The sequence below is a fragment of the Eublepharis macularius genome, chromosome 1, assembly GCF_028583425.1.
Source record: "Eublepharis macularius isolate TG4126 chromosome 1, MPM_Emac_v1.0, whole genome shotgun sequence".
In the NCBI taxonomy this organism is placed as follows: domain Eukaryota; kingdom Metazoa; phylum Chordata; class Lepidosauria; order Squamata; family Eublepharidae; genus Eublepharis; species Eublepharis macularius.
In genome coordinates, this window is record NC_072790.1 from 91,297,395 (window position 1) to 91,320,038 (window position 22,644).

General features: G+C 40.5%; 1 protein-coding gene across 1 annotated transcript in view; it reads right to left on the reverse strand.

The window, feature by feature from the left end:
- Nucleotides 1–7,912: 7,912 nt before the first annotated feature.
- The window catches only part of ASCC3 (activating signal cointegrator 1 complex subunit 3), a 362,388-nt gene continuing 347,656 nt past the window's right edge, over nucleotides 7,913–22,644 (reverse strand). The window contains exons 40-42 of the mRNA XM_054986845.1: nucleotides 10,469–10,678; nucleotides 8,851–9,026; nucleotides 7,913–8,765 (exon numbers count right to left, since the gene is read on the reverse strand). Of these exons, the coding sequence (XP_054842820.1) occupies nucleotides 8,618–8,765; nucleotides 8,851–9,026; nucleotides 10,469–10,678 (534 nt within the window). The 3' untranslated portion in view covers nucleotides 7,913–8,617. The remainder of the gene's footprint in view (nucleotides 8,766–8,850; nucleotides 9,027–10,468; nucleotides 10,679–22,644) is intronic.

Sequence of the window (22,644 nt, forward strand, 5' to 3'; positions counted from 1 at the left end):
TCGGGGGTGGGGGGGAGTCGGGGGAGAAACTAATTTTTTTATTAAAGAACCTCCTTGATCAGACCAAAGTTCCATCCAATCAGTATTGTTTTAAAACTAGAAACTCATACACAAGGTCTTGCTCTATTGCTTGAGGTATTCATATGCATGATGAGATTCTATTTAGATGCCACCTTTAACCCCCCAAATTCTGTGTCTTGTCAAGATACTCCCAGCTTTCTTGAAGAAACAAAAGTTATCACTGTGGATGTCTTACAATGCAAAACTGCAGGATTTGAGTATCTGAAGAATGGAGTTTTGACTTTCAAAACCTTATGATCTGAAAACCTTGTTGGTCTCTAAGGTGTCACTGGACTCAAATTCTGCTGTTCTACCGCAGATCAACATGGCTATCTACCTGAAAATGTCTAACTGGTCATTTGAAACTACACCCAATCATGGAAAAAAAGGTTAAATTTGAATTATGTACATTGATATGGACCAGATGGAATGAATGAGAATTGGAATGGTTGCAATCACCCAAACTGGATTTTAGTTCCTTAGTTATATTCTAATTAGGACAATTTACTACATCTAAATTGCAAATCGACAAATGAATAGAAGTTTGAAATTAAATGGAGCTTTACCAATATATGTTTCAGCAAGCATGTATGTACTTTATAAAGAACAGCACTAAATGAAAATGACTAGGCAATATGAACTGTAAAAAGAGGCTTGAACTTTCTTAAGTTTCCAAGAGCAGAAAAGATTGCAATTTTACAGGTATACAAAATCAGAGAAATGGTTTATAAGGAGGGCTCGTCAACTTGGAGAACATTAGATTCACATTGCAGTGGGAAGTTTGGAGCTTCATTAGGTGATATGAACCAAAACTCTTATAAGCACATTTAATTGTTATGGAATATAATCACCATGGACAATCTTTCTGGTAAGGGATTATTTCCCCTCTCTAGTAAGGAATCCTTCGTAAAACTATTGACATATAGATCTAAATGATAGATTTGCTAGAAATCCTTCTCAAAATAATTTCTGTCATGGAAATTATGTTGCTCACTCAAAGGCACCATTGTTGAACCTCAAAGTGCTATCAACTTTTCTATGGGATTTGTATATTCCAACCCCCCTGAGTAAAATTGTAGACAATCAACTTAGACCCAACAGTCAGGGACAGTACAGTGTCATCACTCAAGAATACATACTCCAATATATATGCTAATTCAGTAAAGTTGAGTGTAAAACAGACAAATCAGTCACATGCAGCTGAGACTAGACAAAGTAAATGTAATCCAATGACCATTGATTTACTTGATCAGCTCACTGTGGTACTGGACAATACCTACATCTTGCAAAAGCTAATCTATCCAACCTTTTTCAGAATGATCTCCTATTCTCTGCTATCTTGCCAGTGAAGAAATAGATTTACCATGGACAATGGTATTCCTTATGACAATAACAACAACAACAAGAAAGCCTTTATTGGCATATCTCAAGTTATCGATACAAACAGTAAACAAATATAAAGGTAACGAGGGTAATTTGAGTATAAACATTTAGACGTTTTTCAATCGATCCTTGATAACCAGACTTAAAAATAGGGCTACCTTTTCAGTTATTTTGAATGACGAGTCATTCAAAAGACGGTACACTATCAAGGCCTCTGAATGACCCAGCATATTAAATAAAATTGAGTCTAAGAGATTAGAACATATATCAGCGTATTGGGAACAATGGAGTAGGATATGAGGAACCGACTCAACTGAATTTGAATTAGAAGCACAGAGTCTTGCAGAATATGTGATCTTATTATATCTGCCATAAGCAACTGCACCTAGTAAGTGTGAATGCTCTGCGCGTATGTGGGGTATAAGGGGCAGATAAATAAGGAGCCAGTCAGCCAGTAATTAAAGGGATCTCAAAATTCAAAGGGGAACAGGATTTTTTAGCGGAGCTGGCGAGCTTTTGCAATTCAATGTCCAAAATTCTGCATTTAATTAAATATGTATTTGGGAAAGGGAGCATAAATAATGAATCTAAAGATAAGCCCATTGTAGTTATTTTTTTCTCCATGCAGGCAGTCCAGTTGGAGATGGTAAATGCATTATAGTGCACTCGTAGCCAATATTTAATTGATATAAGCCATGCTCTTGTTTCTACCATGTTAAGGCCAGTTTCTAAACAAAGGACTTCATATGGAACACAGCATGGGAGACTCATGATTTTTCTCATGAACTTGGATTGAACTCTCTCAATACCAGCCTTGAAGGCACTTATCCATGCTGGAATACCATACAGTAGCTGTGGGATCACTTTGGCCGTAAAGACTTTTAGCGCGGCTGGGACAAACTGATTGCTTCTATTGAAAAAGAAATGTGAGATGGCTAATGCACTAATGGTAGCTATATTAATTGCCGATGTATGATGGCTTAACCAGGACATATTGTAAGTAAATAGAAGACCCAAATATTTAAAATGCTTTACCTGCTTTATTTCTTTTCTATCAAATATCCATTTTTGGATTTTACAACACTTGGCAAATACTATTTTAGATTTCTCATAATTTGGCTGTAATTTGTTTGTAGAGAAGAAGCTAAGGCATCTATTCAGCAGATGTTTGAGCCCCACTCTTGCACAAGAAAGTAGTACTGCATCATCCGCATAAAGTAGAATGGGTGGGTAGTACCCAGTTTAGGAAAGTGACAATCTTCTTCTACTGAGAAGGGCGCAAAATCATTAAGTCAAATAAGAAAGGGGCACGTATGCATCCCTGTCTGACTCCTTTGCTGAAGGGGATTTTGGATGTTAATTCCCCTGAAGTTGAGCATTTAATTTGGCAGGTAGTGGAAGTGTATAGCGTTACAATTAGTTTGAGGAGTCTCTTATTGATGCCTGATTGGTGCAGTTTAGCCCACAATAGCTCTCTGTCAATTGAATCAAATGCTCCTTTAAGGTCTAAAATGGCTGCATAGAGTTTGGAATTTCTAAATTTAATATGCTTTTTGACCAAATGCGCTGAAGTGGTACAGTGATCTAGTGTGGATTTACCCTTGCAGAACCCAAGTTGTTCGAGGCCTAAAATGCCTTGCTGAGACATCCAAGAAGTTAATTTAGATAATAGATGCTTGGCGTATATCTTGCCTAGGGTAGAGAGATGGCTAATTGGCCTATAATTAGAAGGATTTGTGTGGTCACCTTTCTTATAGATCGGAACCACAACTGCATTCCTCCAGGCATCTGGAATAAGACCCGTTTGGTCGATCATAGTAAAAAAAGAGGCTAGAGGGACAGCCCACCATTCTGGATCCAGTTTTAGAAGCTCTGGGGGAATCAGATCAGGACCGGGAGCTTTTCCAATCTTCAGTTGACCAATTAACTATTATTTTGTCAGGGGTCACTGGTGACCAGTCAGGTAAATCCTCATCACAAAAATCAAATGAGTTAGCAGGGCAATCTTGTTTCTGCTGAAATAGAGCAGAAAAGTATTGAAACCAAACATGAGAGGAAATAGCAGACATAGGAGAAGGCTCTGCATGGAGTGTACCTGAAATTATGGCCCAAAACTTCTTAGATTTAAGACCATGGCTTGGTATAATTGTTCCCACTGATTGTTACAAAACTTTAACTTCTTCTTTTTCATACTCTCTTGGAGCTGTTTTTTAACCTGAAAAGATCCGAAAAGGAGGGCAGGGTCATTGGAAGTTTGGAATTGGCTATAGATGTTGTGCAATTGGCGCTTAAGTACTCTGCAATCATCTGTAAACCAAAATTTAGCACCCTTATTACTCTTCTTAGTTGTGCAATCAGGCTTTGTGCAGAGAGACTGAGATAAATGAGAAATCAAAACATTATATGCTGAGATCATTGATATGGGTTCCATATTATCAATTAAGGGGTATTCCTTATGAAAACATGTGATGACTTCTGATTCAGAAGTTCATAGTAAAAAAAATGGTGATACAATGCTCCCATAACTCACTGATGGGGGTGAAAGAACAGACTCACTCCATCTTGGTTTCAGGATGTTGCCATCTCACATCTCTGCTTCTGTCCCTTTTCCTTACTCCAGGGGTTACTAAACTTCCACCTGCAAATCTGAGGGTATCTCCTGCTAAACAGATTTATATATCTAGCACTCTGAACCTGTGTTCCTGTTTAGAGAATCCACTTGGCTGCTGCATCTCTCTCATTTTGCTAACACCAGCTAGTTCAGGAACATGAATTGCACCTTTGCAATTTCAAGCTATTGAACTCAAGGGATGGTGAACTTGCCCATTGCTGCTCTCTTTTACTGTTCTTTGGATAGAAAAAACAAATACACATGGTGTGTTTAGAGAGATTAAGCTTAGGACATTCAAAATATAAGTAAGTTTATTGAACAGATCAGTACACATGATCTGAAACAGGCTGGAAAAAAAAGATGAAAACTTGCAGTCCTTTTATCCTAACCTCTCTGCTTATTCTAGCAATGTTGTTAGGATAAGACAGTAAAACATGCAGTCACAGCCTTTAAAAGTCCATCATTACCTCAGGTTTGGGACTTCTCCCACTGTCCCTGGCCAGCTGGACAAGTTGGAGTCCTTAGGTAAAGAGTTAGTCCTTCATAGCTTGTGGCTCGCTGACCTCAAGCCACAAGGTAAGAGACTTCTTCCTCAAGTCTTGAGAATTTGTCATCTTCCCTTTGGGAGTTATTTCCTCCTCTGGTGTCATTCTGATCTTCCTTCCTCAAGAAGTAAATACTATCTAGCCATTTGGCTGTCCAAGTCTCTGTTCCCTTAGGTGTATTCCAGCAAGATGTGAGATGTTAAACCTTTTGTTGTGCTTTGGTCAGAGCCACTAGCATAACTAAGAGATGGAAAGCCCTGTGTTTGGGAGAAAAATGGACTCATCTCTTGAGGGTTTCCTTCTGCTATCTAGGAGACTACAGCCAGGTTGCCTTTCATAGAAAGTGCAGCCCCAATGGTTGAATTACTGAGGTGAATTCTGGGGTGGAGGGCATTTCTCCACAATAGGTTTTTAGTTTCATATGTAATTCAGTATCCTGGTCTTCATTTTGCACTGTTCACATTGCATATTGATGCACTTTTCTTATTGCATATTGATGCACTCTCCTAATCACAATCGGGGTTGTTAACATGTGGACATTCTGCATTAATCACTGCAAGAACCAGAGTGGTATGCTCACATGGTATCAACAAATGAGAGATTGCTATCACCATCACACTCTGTTTATATCTTCCCAATGGCAAGCAATTCTTAAAAAGTCTTATGATTAGAACTTAATCATTGGGTTGGATTCAAAGGCTACCTCTTGCTCAGAGAAGGACTTCTGTGACACAAGGAGCATCATTGGATCCTACTTCATCATTTGGATCTAATTCAATATTATTTTGTATTAATTAGTCTACACTAAAATGATGTGAACTATGATTTTAGAATTAGAATGCATGGGCTGGAATGGAAAGGGTCATTTCTCTTACCACAAAGAGATACCCTTGTATTGTCTACAAAGAGCTTTGTAGCATATCTGACCTAGGATTTGACCATTATCATGGTTTCTTTCAAAAGCACCAATTCAGTGGTCCATACATTACTCTTTCATATAAAAACACAGATCCAAATAATTGAGATTTTCCAGAGTATCAACAGATGCTGTGTAATTTTAATAAATGTTGTCACCATAACACTTGAAACTAATCTAGTGATAGCACAAGTTACATACAATGGGATTTCTGCTCGAGGAAATATCTTAAGCCAAGCATATGATGCTCCTTACAGTTCTAATCCATAATAGGGAAACTCTTAGAAACAGACATCTTCTGATACTCTCTCTCTCTTTCCTCAGTGCCATTTAAGTGGCAACATTTCAGTGACATTTTCCAGTATATGGAGATCACTTTTCAGTTGTCTAATGACTTTTCAAAATCTTTGGTTTTCATCTTTACTACTTGTATCCAAGTGGCGTCTGGGGTTTTGGCTGAAGGTTGGGTAAGATGTCGTTTTCCGAGAACTCTAAACCTTTTCATCATCAGGCTACACTATCTTTTCCCAAGTTCTTATCCTGTTGTCCTTAGATATCCAAACTTTTATCTTGACAAAATATACTCTCATAATTTTCTAAAAAATGCATGTTATATGATATATAATTGCTATTCTCTTGGTCTCTGGCCCACATTTAACTGGGAACAGTTAAAAAATTGCATCATACCTACAGCTCATATATAAACACCATAGTAGAAATGTGGCATATTTTGAGGCCTTTCCTTTGTTTATAATTTTTCTTTTCATTTTATTGAGATTGACTGTCAATTCTGACCAGTTAATTTGGAATACATAAAAGTTTGCCTAGAAATTATTTTAGAGAAAAAGTGGACTCCACTCATGCTGCAGTTTGGTCTCCATTACAAAGAATATGTATTTTTATACAAACACCTCAGCAGTAGACATTTGATCACACTTCTGCAGTAGACACTTAACAAGATTTTTTAAAAAGATGCATTGAAGAATATGTGATTTATTTATATTGAAGAAGAAAGTCAAATTTCATTCTGAATTATGCAGGCCACTCTAGAGTCAATGGTTAAACCAAGCACCATCTAAGATTAATGCCATACCATTCAGAATACCAATTTAACAACTAGGTGGACTAGAAGCAACTACCTTCTGAGACCCAAATCCACTATCAACACCTAGAATGTTATTGCCTGAGACATTTGAACACCATGTCTCAGTATACTGGGCATACACTTATAAAATAAGGTAGATTAGGATACATGTTACAAGCTACTTTGTTGTACTGTGACTGTTCATATAATTATGTTATAATCATTGATTGACCTCTCATGCAGCATTTGCTCTGGGAATGTGAACATTGCAAAGCCACATCTAGGTATATCTGTAAGAGTTAAGATGTATCAGTCTTCCTAAAAATGTAGATTTTGATACAAACTGAGTACAACAGAAACTATTTGTTGGCCTTTGATGACTGTTAAAATAACTAGACAAATTTCCTCAACTTTCTCCACATTTAGGACATAACAACAGATTTGATTGGGAAAAAAACCACCCAGAGTCTAAATGGGCCATGCCACTTTATGCTGACCTTTTCAAATCAATGTAGCCCATTCTCAGTACTAGAATACTAAAAACCACAAGAAGTTTTATACTGGTTACATTGCAAGGTAGCAAATACAGTACCTAAGAATAAACACTTGCATTTATAATTGTGTTACATATAAATGGTGGGATTCCAAAGCTAATGAGAAAATATTTTGTATTCCAAGCAATGTGTGAAGCAATGCTATTATGGGCTGGAACTTATGTACTGCCAGCAGAACACAAGTTTCTGCAAACTTCTGTGCAAGTCTTCATGGAAAAATGGGGAATTGCTTGTGCAATACCCTGCACGATGCTTTGCACTAGTGGAAGGACAGTTCGAATACAATGAATTCTCCGAAGAGCATTGCTTCTCTGCTAAGTAAACACCAGCCCTTATCTAGTGAAGACCCATTCCACCAACTGAAAAGAGCAAGAGTCCAATAGCACCTATAAGATTAACAAAATTTGTGGCAGTGAAGAAGTGAGCTGTGACTCACAAAAACTCATACCCTACTACAAATTTTGTTAGTCTTATAGGTGCAACTGGCCCCTCTGGATACATATGTGAGGTGGAATGGTAGTGCCACTCTAATAAGCGAAGCAGTACTTTAACATTTTAGGGGAAAAAATAAATATGCCAGTATCTCGTTCACCTGTACTGCTAGTCCTCCTACAAATATCAAATGTATATTGCTCCTTGATGTTCCAAATATTACCTTGGACCATTTTTATTTAACTTTATAGCCACAACTGATTAAATGTATAGGTAATACCGAAATTCTTCACAAGTCCCAGGGGAAAATGACCTTTCAAACATCTGTGATGCTTAAAAGTTGAACTTTATTACTATATCATATACATTTTACGTAGAAAATTCTGAAATGACAATTTTGTTGCAGGCATTTGGCTTAAATACAAGACCTTGCAATGTACCTTAGCATCAGTTTTGTTCAATTTCCAATATTAATTTTTTATAAATTAAAAGAAAAACAAAGACCATGTAGCTAACTGTATACACAGTGGCCATGATTCGAAGACGGACTGAATGCCCAAGTAAAAGAACCAATCTATGCAACTGAAGTGTTATGCTGAACCACAGCTTGCCTCTTTCAGGAGTGGGAGTTGGTACAGAGAAGTCTTCAGATGTGTGCAGATTCCTTATTTATATATCACTAATGCCTTTGGATCACAGAATGTGGCTGTGATAGTGGTTTCATGAAGGCTAATGAAAAATATAAATTTTACCAGTTAAAGTTTACTTGCCTTTTATCTGTCAAAACCAATTGTGGCATGTAGATTAATAGGAAAACAGAGTCATTTCACCAGAGTCCTACAAAATGAACGTAAAAAAAGCAACCCCTTATCAGGTAAAAGGCCACCGTGGCTAACTTTGTGTTATCAGAGTCAATACAGCAGTCATTTTCAATTTCTCGGGTCTTGAAGCCGGATGCTGATTGCACTAAGGCAAACACAATTTCCCTCTGCCAGAATGAACACCCTGGCACAAGAGACTATACAGGCCCTGTTATTTCAGCACCAGGTCAGTTAAGGCATCAGAGATCTCTGTGTTGACCTGTGCTGAAGTGCTGGGTGGTAGAATGTTCAGATAAATGTCATACTGTTGGTCCATTCCAAGATAACTGTCACTCATAAGATACAATGTGTAGATACACCTGTAAAAGAAAATGACATTAATCTCTGTTCCCTAAAAAGCTTAATTTCAAAAGGACATGAATTTGTCATTTTGTATCATCTTACTTTCCAGGAGCTTCTGGGGTATAAAAAGCAACTGAGATGGCACTCTGATTTTTGATGTATCCTATTCTTTTCAGAGCAACAAGTTCTTTTTTGTCTACTTCTCCCAGGATCAAAAACCACCCTTCATCTTTGCTTTTTGGAAATCGAGGTGCAATTGCTTTGCTGTCTTGCTTGGTCTAGAAAAAAAAAATGCAAGCCAACATTGTGACCTATACAAAATAATTAACATACAAAATGTGATATCATTGGCATTTATTTTAATACAAGCGGAAAAGATTAGAAGAGTTAAAAGAACTGATGCTTCAAATGAAAAAAGTAGCATAACCTGGGATGCTAAGGATTAACAGAAAGAGGAGAAATAAAGAGTCTTTATTTCAGAACAAAGCAATGAAGTATTTTATTGGTTCTTAGGAACTACTTTATGTAACCTTTCCCTCTACATAGATACTGCAATGGAAATGTGCTCTAATATGGGAATTATTCAGTATTAAAATCTACAGATAATCTACAAATCAATATACAGGCTACAACATGCAAAGCACTCCACCACCAGATTATCAGTTTTACTTATTTTTACAGTGCTGATCACCTGCTCCCTAGCCTATTTGCTAAGGAAGTGATGCTACTATCTATTTTATGCTCTTTCTGAAGTGAACATTCTGGTGAGGTATACAGGATTTTTCTTCTTGAAACACACATGCAAGGCCACAACTAGATTCATGTATTGTGAAATTTATCACATAGATGTATTTCCCTTACTGATTTAGAACAAAATATAACGGTTATTAATTTAATCAATACTCAGCACAATGCAGAGAAACTTAAATCACTGACAGGAAATCAACAGCATAATGGGTTGGATACAACAGCTTTTCTGCAGGTTGAAAGGGAAGGGGTTCCCTTTGACTATGAAGAAGGTTATGCTGGGAATCATGGACAAAAGTCATGTGGGATGAAGGCTTCAGTAAGGAGGGCAATTAGGTGATATTGAAAAAAAAATCTGGCTGGATCCAGCACAATGAACGTTCACATTGAGAATCCAATGGTATTGCCATTCTGGAGACTACTACTCTGATTAACTTCATGGTGTAGTAATTTTGTAAAAAGGCATTTTTTCCAGCAACATAAAATATGTCACATATAAAATGCAAATCTATTTCTATCTCATCTCTGAAGCTAAAATGATGGCAGTTTGTTGGTTTTCTTTTTTCCACTATACAAAACGTGGAGATCTGGCTATGGCCCTGTGCAATGTCATGTGTACTCAAGTGTACACACAACCAAGACATGGGGATTGCATGAACAGGCCACACCCATTTGGCAAGCCAAGCTTCCACATTTATACAGTAGCTTAGATTCACTGCAGGCAAGGGGAAGTGAGAATCGATAACTTAGCCACATGTGCAGCTCCTGTGACTGTCTACACAGGGTGGGAAAACTGGAGTTCACAACATAACCCTCGTTATGTAAAATTTCTAGCAACATACCAATTAAAATCTGCTCTGATAAAATCATGTCATGGTGACTTTATCATATCCCAAAGTAATGTGGGAAAGGGCCCTTGGGAACTAGTGTTAGGAGCTGAGAAAAAAATCCTGAACAGCTATGAATACTCTACCTTAGTAAATCCAAAATGCAACCTCTGCAAGTTTATTTGGAGAACATATTCCTGATCGGCGTGTAACTTGATCCATTTTTTCTCATCTCGTGCACCTGATGCAAACAGTGGGACAAGCACCTCATTCTGTCCTTGAACTGTATCATCCCAATAGCCTTTAATAACCATATTAATTTCTATAACTGGCAAATGGGACAAGAAGTGCCAAGCCTATGAGAGAGACAAACACATAACAATTGACACAACCTCAGATTCTATATAAATATACAAAATGCTGAAAAAAAACTCATTTTAGAAATTTTGATTCTATACATTCAGAAATATTGCAATATTTTCTTTCCATCTACATACTATTTCAAAGAGTATGGAAGAGCAAAATTTTGAAGCGAAGAATAAGGAAATTTCTCTTTTTTAATTTTGGAGAGTAAGATTATTTATTTCTTTATTTAAAACCCACTTTTCTCCCCAATGGGGATCCAAGGTGTTTTACATAATTCTCCTTTCCTCTATTTTATCTCCACAACCACTCTATGAGATAGATTAGTTCGAGAGTGTGCGACTGAACCAAGGTCACTTATCAAGCTTCCATGGCAGAGTAGGGATTCGAACCTGGTTCTCCCAGATTCTAATTCAACACTCTAACCACTACACCACACTGGCTCTCAAAAATTTGAGCTGAGTGCAATACACAGCTATTCTATCTGAACACACAGACTTCATAGTAATACTTAGGATAAAATGTGAAGGGATATATGATTTTCAGGTCATAATGCCCAACAGATAATTTGGACAGGGGATGTCAGCTAACCCTTTGTTTCTGGTGGGCAGTGACAAGAGCTGTGGGGGAGGGACAAATTCAGAAGAGGAGGAGGCATGGGGGGAACAGCCCCTCCCTCAGCTAGGTCTGCTTCTCTCCAGGTAGATCTGAGTTCATTTCAATGAAGAGTAGCCTGCTACTGAGAATAACTTTGATCAGAAGGCACTTTATGCAGGCACTGATAGAACTGAGAACAGCAATGAAGCTCCATTCCAAGTGAAATTATTGCAGAACCCAGTAAATTTGTGGTGACTTACTGCTCCCCCTTCTCTCAGCCTGCCTTAGCCCCTTTGCCTCCTGCAGCCAGAATTTTCAATTCAGTCCTTCTTAAAACTGCTTTGGCTCCACTTTCTCCCCCCTCCCCCACTGCACAGTCTGATGCAATGCTCCTCTATTGCAATGGTTTCATGAGGAGATAGGTCTATGCTATGCTACAGCGGAACCATACTCAGATTTAGTAGGAACTTGGAGCTAAGCTACAAGAGACGAATTACAGGAGGAGGAGCACATAAAGGGAGTCACAATGTTAGCTGGGAAGTTGAGTTTTAAAAGAGATCGGAAGGCTTTGTCAATTTCCCTTCTCTACAGAGCCAGGGAGATCTGCTCTGAGGGTTTGTTTGTTTCCTCTTTGCCTCTTAGAAGGGGAGGTGAAACTGACAGAGCCTTCTGGAGGCAAAGAGGAAATTAACACACCCTCTGAGCAGGGATCTCCCTGGCTTGGTAGAGAGGGGAAATTGACAAAGCTGATCTCTTTTAAAACACAGCTTCCCAGCTAACATTGCGACTCCCTTCACATGCTCCTCCTCGTGTAAATTGTCTCCTGTAGTTTGGCTCTTGGTCATCATTTGAATTGGAACTATGTCTGTGCTCAGTTTCAGTGAGTACAGAAACAACAAGGCAGAACACTCTGCAATTGGAGGTCCGAGAATCAAACAACAAAGTGAAATGTAATGAAAGTCAGTAAATATGCAATTGCAATATTAAACACAATAGTCATGCAATAAGCTCAAGCTAGTAAGCTAGAAAGCTGTGAAACAATGAAACGTAAAGGTGCAGGCACGCTGCTCCTGAAAACTGAAAAGAGTCCAAACAGTGAAAAGTCCACTCAGATAATTCCACGAAATAATACATCAAGTGAGTTCATCTGTCGAAATAGCTTTGGAAATTCACAGTAAGTGAAAAGTCTCTTTTCTTCTTCAGCATACATATGCACTGTGAGGAGAAACGTGGGAGTGTGTACTCCCCCGCCCGAATCAAGCGGCGGAGGAGCACCACCCGCTCCCAGATGCCCACGTTATGAAGGGCAAATTGGCAATCTCCCTAAAGGAGAAACACCCAAATAGTACATCCTTTAAAGAGACAGGCTCTGCTATACAGTATATACATCAGTGTATGTCACAAAGTTACAAAAACAAAAATCAAACTTATAGAAAGCAAGACAAATTCAATTCAAGATTCAGCCCTTTAGGTTTTAAAGAACACAGACAGTGTATCCAGAAATACTCCTTCTGAAGGAGAACTTTCTGCAGAGACCGAGAGGGAACCTGTTGACCCGAGAAGAGAACCATAAATTTAAAATAATCTTCCCGGTGATTCAACCACAGGAAATGATCAACTAATGGGGCTTCCACGTTACCTGTTCTGATGCGTGACATATGTTCTAGTAACCTAGTTTTTAAGGACCTGACAGTACTCCCCACATAAAATAAGTTACATGTACAGATAATTAAATATACCACGCCTTGGGTTTGACACGTGACAAAATCCTTAAGGTTGACAATGATATTGTGAGTGCCTGGTATAGGAATGTTAGTACCAGTAATAACCAAAGGGCAAACACGGCAGTGGCTGCACCTAAATAATCCAACAGGGTGAGTGCTGACTTGTCTTGCCACGTCCAAGTCTGAATGTACCATAACATCTTTCAAATTTCTGGTATGCCTGAAGCCAATCGAGGGGGGTACTTATAGTGGAGGAGCCTCTCTGGTCTATATATATATCTCAGTTTCAGTGAGTAGCACTGAGGCTGATGTTGGAACTTGCATAGAACTAGAAGTCAGAACCACGGGAACCATCACTTGTGCAGGAGCCATGAACAGATGTTGGTTCCATGGACCCCACTGTAGATAATACACAGGAGAATGAGCCTGTGAGTAAGGGAACAATTGCTGCAGAGGTCCCCAAGGGAAGGCCAGGAGCTGGTTAGATGCTTGTGCTTGGTTAGGCTGCCCCTGAGTGGCTCTGTTTCTTTTCTTATGAGCCTGAAATTGTGTGGGCAAAGCAGGAGGAACTGCTAGTATGTTATCATCTGATGATAGATCTGAGTCCACTATCCTTATCAAAGGGGAAGGGGTAGGCGGAGTAGAAGAGAGATCCAAGCCAAGTGCCCTGTTGGATCCGCATCTCTTATGAGGCGATCTATGACTAGGGGAAGGTTTTCTCATATACTTTACTCTCTTCTTGGCTTTTTTGGGGAGAAGGTGGTTCTGATGTCAAAGATGGAACAGATACTAATTTCGGCTCTGAAGTGGGAGCTGGATCCAATGGAGGAATGGGTAGTGCTGAAGAAGTCGGTGTATGAAACCTCTTCTCAAGTTTCCCACATGTTGGAGGCTGTTTGGGACCTCCCAAAATCTTTTTGTAAATAGCTGCCTTAAGTCTAGCAGCCCATTCATGCCAAGCCTTGATGGTAAACTGTCTGCAAACCTTACAGACATTGGGACCTTTCCCCAAGCAAATAAGGCACAATTCATGTTCATTCTGAGATAGCCATTCAATTCAATGCATTTTTTAAAAAGCTCCATCAAGAAAGTAATTGTTTAATTTTTCTTCACAGAGAAAGACCAACAGATCATGTGACTAGAAAACCAACTCTTAGGTAATTTTCCTGGAGCAGAAAGCAAAGATGTCTAACCTCCACAGCAATGAAGGACAGAATGAGGGAGAGTGCTCCCTCCTCCTCAGTCGGATGCCAGTTTAGGTGGGAAGAGCTGGCTCATGCCAAAGGAAGAGAGAGTGCACTGTGAGCTTAGGAAAAGTCTAGAATCTTTTCAGTCTTCATGGCTGCGACTGGCCTGTGCAGTCTCATGTGGGACTGCCCAGAGGACACGAAGAAGAACCTGGTCTAAATGAGTTTCACAGGTTGCCAGCTGCCAGATCTGGACTTAAAGCAAAGAAACATACGCATGCTTGGACACATATTCACTAAACCAGCTTGCTACACTCAGGCCATTCCCACCTAAGAATTCAATTGTTGTGAAAAATAAAATCACACAATGGTGTTCTGTAGAACATATTAGTTGGTGTCCACCATCCTGAAAAGGCACAGATGCAAGCTCCAGAACTTTCTCCTCCCAAGAGTTCCTACTGGTTTCTTGCCATGAACAGTGAGAAAGCTGTATAAGTCATGGTAGTCACAGACAAGGAAACAAACATGGCTACTGTGAAACCTTGTTGCCAGTGAACCATCAATGGAGCTCTCCAGAGTTTAAGGGTGGGATCCTCACACATTTCATAAGATTCCATGGGTATTTTATTTGTTTTTATATAATTGCCAGAATTGTTATAAATATTTCCGTTCTTAGCCTCTTATTTAACTACTTCCAACAAATAAAGCAAATAGAAAACCCCTCAAGAGTACTACACATGCTTTTCGAAGATTACTCTATGTCCAAATTAAAAAAAGCCTTACCCTTACTGATTAAAGTATTCTTCTATAAGCCACTGAAAACTACTTATAATTACATTCTGAATTAAATCTTCCCAACATAATCCATAATGAGTGAGTCAGTGAAGTGCTAATTAGTGATAAGGCAAACCACAGAGAGTTCAGAGGATCAGTTCAGATAATTACCCAAAAGTTCAAATTCTTATGTAAAGTTACCCACAGTTCTAAGTTGCTTATTGCAACCAAATGGTTGAATCTTTAATGTCCTTAAAATAGCTTTCAACTGCTATAGTCTATTACATAGTAATTTTTCAGAATTTTTTTTAAAAAAATCACCTTATTCAACAATTCTATTAATTCTTTGAATAACACCTGAATAACTGGGCTGATATTTTTAACTGTTCAATGGCCGAAAGACTTAGTAGTTTTGGTTTTTGCCTACTGACCTGTTTCCATACTGGCAAAACTGAACCCACAGCGAACTGGTCTACAAGACCACAATTCCTTAACCTGCACCATGGAATAATTACAACCAGAGTAAATAGTCCTTAATAAAGTTATCAATTGTTCTTTTATATAATACAAAGTGCCAGGTGCTCTGTAGTTAATAAGGTAATTAACAAGAATACACGACTCAATGCATGAACAGACAAATTCTCAGTCTCAAATCTTAACAGTTTCAAGGCCACTCTCTTGTTCTTGTGCTGCCGGAGTCCCTGACGCCATGCGCTCCGTGGACCAACTCCCGGATGGGAATAAGAAGACACAAGAATTTCACTTATACACGGGATTATGCCATTTCACTCACCTGCTCTTTGCTCCCTGTGACACAGAACAGGGAGAGGGACGGCGTTACCCGGCAGTGTTTCCTCACCCCCGTGTGGACTACAGGCCTCTTGTTCTCCAGTGTGTTGGACAAGACTTGACATATTGAACAGAGGATTGTGACTATTTTTGGAGACTTTGAGCCTTACACATGGTGAGACACAAGTGACGCTATACGGTTTATAATCTACATTGTATGCTTAAAATATGTTTGGAATTGACTGTTTTCATGTGATGTATTGAATAGATATTTTTGCATTGATATAACTGCATTTTGAGAGCCTCATTAATTCTGTTTAGAATTTTGTTTCATGGTTTAGTGGATACTATTCCTGGGAACTGGGTTCGTGGTGCCATAGATTCTATTCCTTGGGACCGCCTCTTTTTTTGATATTGCCTTTCAAACATTGACAATCATGAGGAAGGAGCATACACCTAGAAACTGCCTCTGCAAGTAGATACCATGCTCACAAGACAGAGACCTCACGGGGGGGGGGGCAGTGTGCTCATGTCTGATCTCTCTCTTTCTGTACTCAGTCAACTTACAGAGCATTCATATGTACAGGGCTAAAGTCTTAGGTCCAAATGACATGTTACATCTAGCATGTGACCACCATGAGGGTTTGCAGCAAGCCAGCAGTAATTCCCCCATTGGAACAAAATTCAGAAGTGCTGTAGGTCTTCCAATTTGGATCAGGATAGGCTCCTTCCTCCCCCCGCCCTGCTGTTTCCCCATTTGATTCTCTCTTAGCCTTTAAGGGACTTGTACAACATTTCTTTTTTGGGAAGGCATTTAGCTGTTGGAGTGATGAATATGAGTGGGCAGTAATGGCTGATGCTGATTCTCTGGCACAGAGAATAAGTTACTTGGCCTTACTGTTAGAATCCTTCAGAACCTTATGGCACTATCTATTATGGCCAGCCTCTGAACATAAATTCATTGTGGAGATGCTGTAGGATCTTTGCTCAGGGCTGGGTGTAGACCTAACGCCACTGATACCTTGTGTTTCGCTTGATAACTGTGTTTCACTACGGCATTTAACTACTTTAAATCCAGTTATAATACTTATGGGTATGTAACATTTTTGGTTTGCGGGTTGTTTTTTTTGGGTTGTTTTTGTAGTATAATAGCATAGTACCCAAGCTTCATAAAGGTGTTTGAATAAAGTGAAGCGTGTTGATGCCAAAAACCGATGAAGTGCATTTTGAAATGTAACATTTACTGAAGAGATTTTAAAAGGAAAAGATTGTAGTGCCATAAATAAAGTGAAAAATATGCACCACCTTTTTTTTTCTACTGAAGTACCTCTTTGGAGACCACGTTGGGGGTTTTCCCCTCAGGTGCTAGGATCAGCAGGCTGCTGGGTGAGCTCACTCTGGAGCAGGCCACGTAGAACTGCCCATGTGATAAGCTGTCCTCCCTCAAGTAAATTCCTGCCACCTTCAGTGTCTGCCCCTGGGACTTGTTGATCATCATAGCAAAGCAGACCTTGAGGGGGAACTGCAGTCTCTTGAACTCAAAGAGGTTATCTGATGGTATGAGTGGTGTACGTGGTATGAACAGTGACTCCCCCCGCAGCACTGCTGGTGAACAATGAGGCCTCGATGATGTTCCTGTGGAGGGCTTTCACTCGCAGTCTGGTGCCATTACAGAGTTTGGGTGGGCTGAGGTTCTGGAGCAGCATCACTGGAGCCCCTATGTTGAGGAAAAACTTGTGGACTGGGAAGCCAGGAGGGTTGAACATGTTGAGGAACTCCACAGGTAGTGGATCGCGTCATCCATTTGCACCAATGAGTCCACAGATCTGTACTCCATTTTGAGTGAGTTAAGTTGTGTTTCATTAATGATGGCAGCCTTGTCAATCTGGGGGTCAGAATGGCATGCTTGCACAGCCAGTTCATGGACTTCTCCGTGATAGTGACAATATCAGGGTATATCGTGGCTGTTAGGTCTGCTAGGGTCATCACTACTGTGCCCAGGCCTGCAAGGATGGTCACCTTTCCCTTGGACTGGGATACAGATCTGTACTCCATTTCTGTCCCTTAAAGGGAGTTAAGTTGTGTTTCATTAATGATGGCAGCCTTGTCGTTCTTGGGGGTCAGAATGGCACGCTTGCACAGCCAGTATGTCGGAGACCCGCGTAGTCTGGGCGCATTACCCACTGAGGATCCTTCCTCCTCCTCCGAGGAGCTGGGAGAACCCATGGGAAACCCACCCGCAGCCGCTGAAGAGCCATCCGGCGACCAGCAACCCGGCCCCTCAGTGCAACCTGATCCCGCAGGGCAACCCGGTCCCTCAGCGCAAGAGGAGGGGGCACGCAGGGAGGAGGAGCAACCAGCGACTCGGAGAGCCAAGCCTTGCGAGCCGGCGGTGAGGCGGAAGGCTCGAGCAAAAGAGGCGGTTTGGGAGCGACGGAAGAGTGCATGCCTGCAAGCGCAGCAACGCGTGGAGCTGGACGCCGAGGACAAGGCGGGGCAATCAAGTGAAGGAGAAGCACCTGAGTCTCGTTCCCTTATGCCACACTGAGCTTATAAGGGAGACGCTGGGCAGAGCCCAGCATGGGAGCAACGTCGTTCACCACTCCTAGAGCCCAGCAGCTCGGCTCCTGGAAGCTTCACCCTCCCCTGACGGACAGACTCCTTGGCTCTCGACCCCGGTGCGTTTTGGACTCTTGCTTTCTGCCCCCTGCTCAGCCCAGTGCCCGCCCAAGCGGGAACCCCAGCCCTGACCATGACACGGTCCTTGGATTTCTCCATGATAGTGGTGATATCAAGGTATATTGTGGCTGTTAGGTCTTCTAGGGTCATCACTATTGTGCCCAGGCCTGCAGGGATGGTCACCTTTCCCTTGGACTCGGGATACTCTGTCCCCTATTTTTAGTAGGAGTTCAGAGAATTCCCCAGTGGACACCTCGCCTCTCAAGTGGATCTTCATGTTCTTTTCTTAGAGTTTCCTGATGAGGGGCCACAGATAAGCCTTGACACACATGGTAACCTTGTCAGCTCGAGTTCCCTTTAGGAGTATTGGCAGAGTCTGCCAGAAGTCTACAGCCAGCAGCATGGTAACTCTCCCCATCACTCTCTCATTGCCCCTGACATCTTTGAGGGTTACGGTCAGTGCCTCAAAACACTCCTCATGCACCATGGTACTCTCATCCCAAACAATGAGTTTATAGTTCCACAGCACTTGGGCCATGTTGCTTTGTTCTGAGATGCTGAACAGGGGTGTTTCTGCATGAATGAGGTTAAGAGGCAGCTTGAAGGTAGCGAAGGATCATATGCCATGCCTGAGTGAGCCTTGACCTTCCATGGAAGTGAGCACCTCTCTGCTCGTCTTCCAGGACTGCTTTGCTCACAGAGAGACTCTGCTGCTCTGTGCATCTTGGGGTGATCTTGCTGGTACTTGGCCACTGCTGCTCGGTGCACCACAGGAGTACAATGTGCATATTCCTTTGCCACATCTCTAAGTTGCTTCCTCCTTTTAGCATTGGTGTATCTTGCATAATGTCTGCCAGGAGGCTTCTTGGCGGCAGTAAGAGGTGATGGCTGCGAGAGGTGTGAGGTGGAGTTGGACTGAGGGAGGGGTGGTGTGGTGGCCACTTCGGCAGGTTCATATGAGAGGTTCACATTGAAATGGCCCCTAGAAAGGTCGTGTACCATCTTCCCGTGAACATTTAAAAACTCAGTTGCCATACTGACTTGTATATAAAATCCCTATTCAGGAGTCTTGTACCATCTTTCTTCAACTGTCTGCAGTTTCCTTTACCTGATTTTTAGCTCAGAACACAGAGTTCCACAGCTGACCAATCAGGGAGAAAGGAGTGTGAACAGGCAGGAGGCTGCCAGCCACACAGGAAAACCAGGCCCCACAGGGAGCTTGGCAAGCCTAGAGGGGAAGACTGGGAGGTGTATTTTACCTCAGGACACATTCAATGACTCTCAATAGCAACTGCATACTGTTTAGAATGTTGGGGTGATGACCAATCAAATTGCATATATAAATGACCTTGAAAGGCTGGCCCAATCAGGGAGGAGTGGCTGAGTTGGCAGTTGGCTGGGGGGGGGGAGGGGGACACGCAACAGCCTGCCAGCCATACAGGGAAGCTTTATCCCTATGGGAAAACACATTTTACCCCTTTTTACCTCCTTAGGGGGTGAATTTCTTAAAGTCCCTTCTTAGTTGGTGTTTACATCATGAAAGGAATGTTCTTTCTAAATTTCATGTTTCTAGGCCTGAAACAAACGTTCAATGATATTCAGACATCACCTCAAAAAAGTGTAACTGCTCATGACTATTACTTCATAATACTCTGACTTTCTCACCAATGGGAACTCATACTGGCTTACATTGTTCTCCTCTGTTCCATTTTATTGTCACAACAACCCTAAAAGGTAGATGAAGCTGAGTGTATGTGACTGGTGCAAGATCATCCAGCAAAAATCCATGGTGGAGCAGGGATTCAGACCTGGGTCTTCTAGATCCTAGTCTGTCACTGTAACCATTATACAACACTGGCTCTATGCACAATTTAACTTCCATACCTTAATAGTAACACAAACATTGCTGCAACATGCAAGCATCCTATACTGGCACACTATCTCATATATTTTTCATTAATGTATTAGAACTTGACTAGCCGTCTCCTTATGTCTAAGTTTATATCCAGAAAATCTGTGGTGCAGAGCCTGTGCATGGAAGATTCCAAAAGGGCTTCCTACCACCTGTTTTTGTACATAGGAATGTGTGCAGGCAGAGCAATGAGAGGTCTGGGCAGCCTTCTGTAACCCTTTCCAGTCCTCCTGAATGCCTGAAGTTAAGAGAAGGTTGGATGGCACACAGGACGCATTTATTCATCTCCTGACCCATTGCACCTGAGGAAGATCCTTATTGGAATCTCTTGTAGTTGCTGTCCCCACTGTACAAGACAAGCACACACATTGAGATTAGGTTCAGTTTTACAGCTTATTCATATTCCTTTTTTCTGTGTGGGGCGGATCTTCTTCAATTGGTTTGGTGGTAAGTTTTGAAGGAAATCATGAAAGATCTTATCTTTATAATGTCCTTCAGTAAAATTATGTGGCAGGTACAAAACATGTAGCAATGTGGCAAAAGATTTATGAGCTATTTTTATTTTGTACATTCATTACGGTTTTCTTTAAAATGACTGGCATACCCATCTGAAACTCAATTCAGAGTTTTCTTTTTAAAAAATTATAGTATTATGCATCTTATTTTGCTAACATATATGAACTGTAGGAATAGCTTATGCTATTGACATATTAAACATAAACCCACACACGCACACGTACAAAGATATGGATGCATCATATACACAAAAGCTATTTTTAAAGAAACTGCTAAAACATTTCAGTACCAGCCAAACATATTTATCTGAGGATTAATCTTCATCTATTGAATCAGACGAGAACACTGCCATGCATACAATTATTTAATTAGCAGCCAAATCCTCTGCCAGTCAGCCACCGTTCCAGGCATACTGATGGGGAAGTAGATGCAAATCTCACAGTAGTACTGCTTTTTCTCATTACTACTGCAATTAGCACTTAAATTGATGCTTTAAACATACTAATTTCTGGAATAATTCAGGATTTGTATGTTACCTGGGATCGCCTCACTGCAGAGACGACACCAGATTGCTACGCAAATTGAAGCACTTTTGAGCCAAATAACCATCATCGTATCAGACGGAGCCAATTTGCATTTGGTTTTAAAGATAACAGAACGGCAATTTATGCAAATAAATTAAGTTAGTTTACTTCTGAGTTCTCCCTGAACTAATTATAACAATGTTCTAATTTTTCAACACATCTACAACTTGGACTGAAGTCAACGTGTATTATGATTGGAATTTGTTTTAAGGGAGGTCTTGTTTTGATTTAAAGACATATTTGATAAAAATTACGATGATTTTTTTATATAACAATATAGATGTCAGTTAAGGGGATTAAAGTGGCCATCTTTTGTTTGCAAAGCCACATTTTAGGTTATCAGAAATGAGACAAACAAAGGACATTTTATTTTATCTTTAGGTTGGTCACCAAGAATATTTAACAGAAAATTTGAAAACGTGTTTAGTGTTAAGTGAACCTGCAATTTAACTCAACATTCTTGAATCCAGAAAATGTTTCAATTTATAACAATACTTTATCACCCATAATAGTTTACACTGCAATTTTACTTTCACCTTAAAAAAAGTAGAAGACAGATTTCTCCCATTTATACAAGCAAACTCCAGGGTGCTTGTATTTAATCATTTTTCTAGACATCAGTATTAGAAACATAGAAACAGAGAGCTCGAAGGATGCCCAAGGGTCATCTAGTCTAACCCCCAGCACAATGCAGCACTTTCACAGCTATCTCCCACCCCACTTCCCTCTGTGACCCCTGCTCAATGCTCAGAGGAAGGCAAAAAACCTCCTAGATTCAGTCAACCTAGCCTGGAGGAAAATTCCTTCCTGACCCTTAAGTGGTGATCGGCATTATCCTGGGCATGTAAGAAAGAGCTATGAAAGCCTAGCACTGGCTCATCTCTTCATGCCATCCCTCTCCTGATCTGTGTACATATTGAGTCATAGAATCATCATTGCTGTCAGATGGCCATTTAGCTGCTTCTTAAATACCTCCAAGGAAGGAGAGCTCACTACCCTGTGAGGAAGCCTCAGTGTTCTACTGAGGAGCCACTCTAACCGTCTTAAACTAATACGTGAATTTTTTTTTGTATTATAACATATCATATCTTATTTAAATGAAATTTAATATCAACTGTGTGCAGTCACACATATAATGCAAAAGATACAAATGTACTACAAACACACATTCACATCTAAGTTCAGCCGCTTCATCTT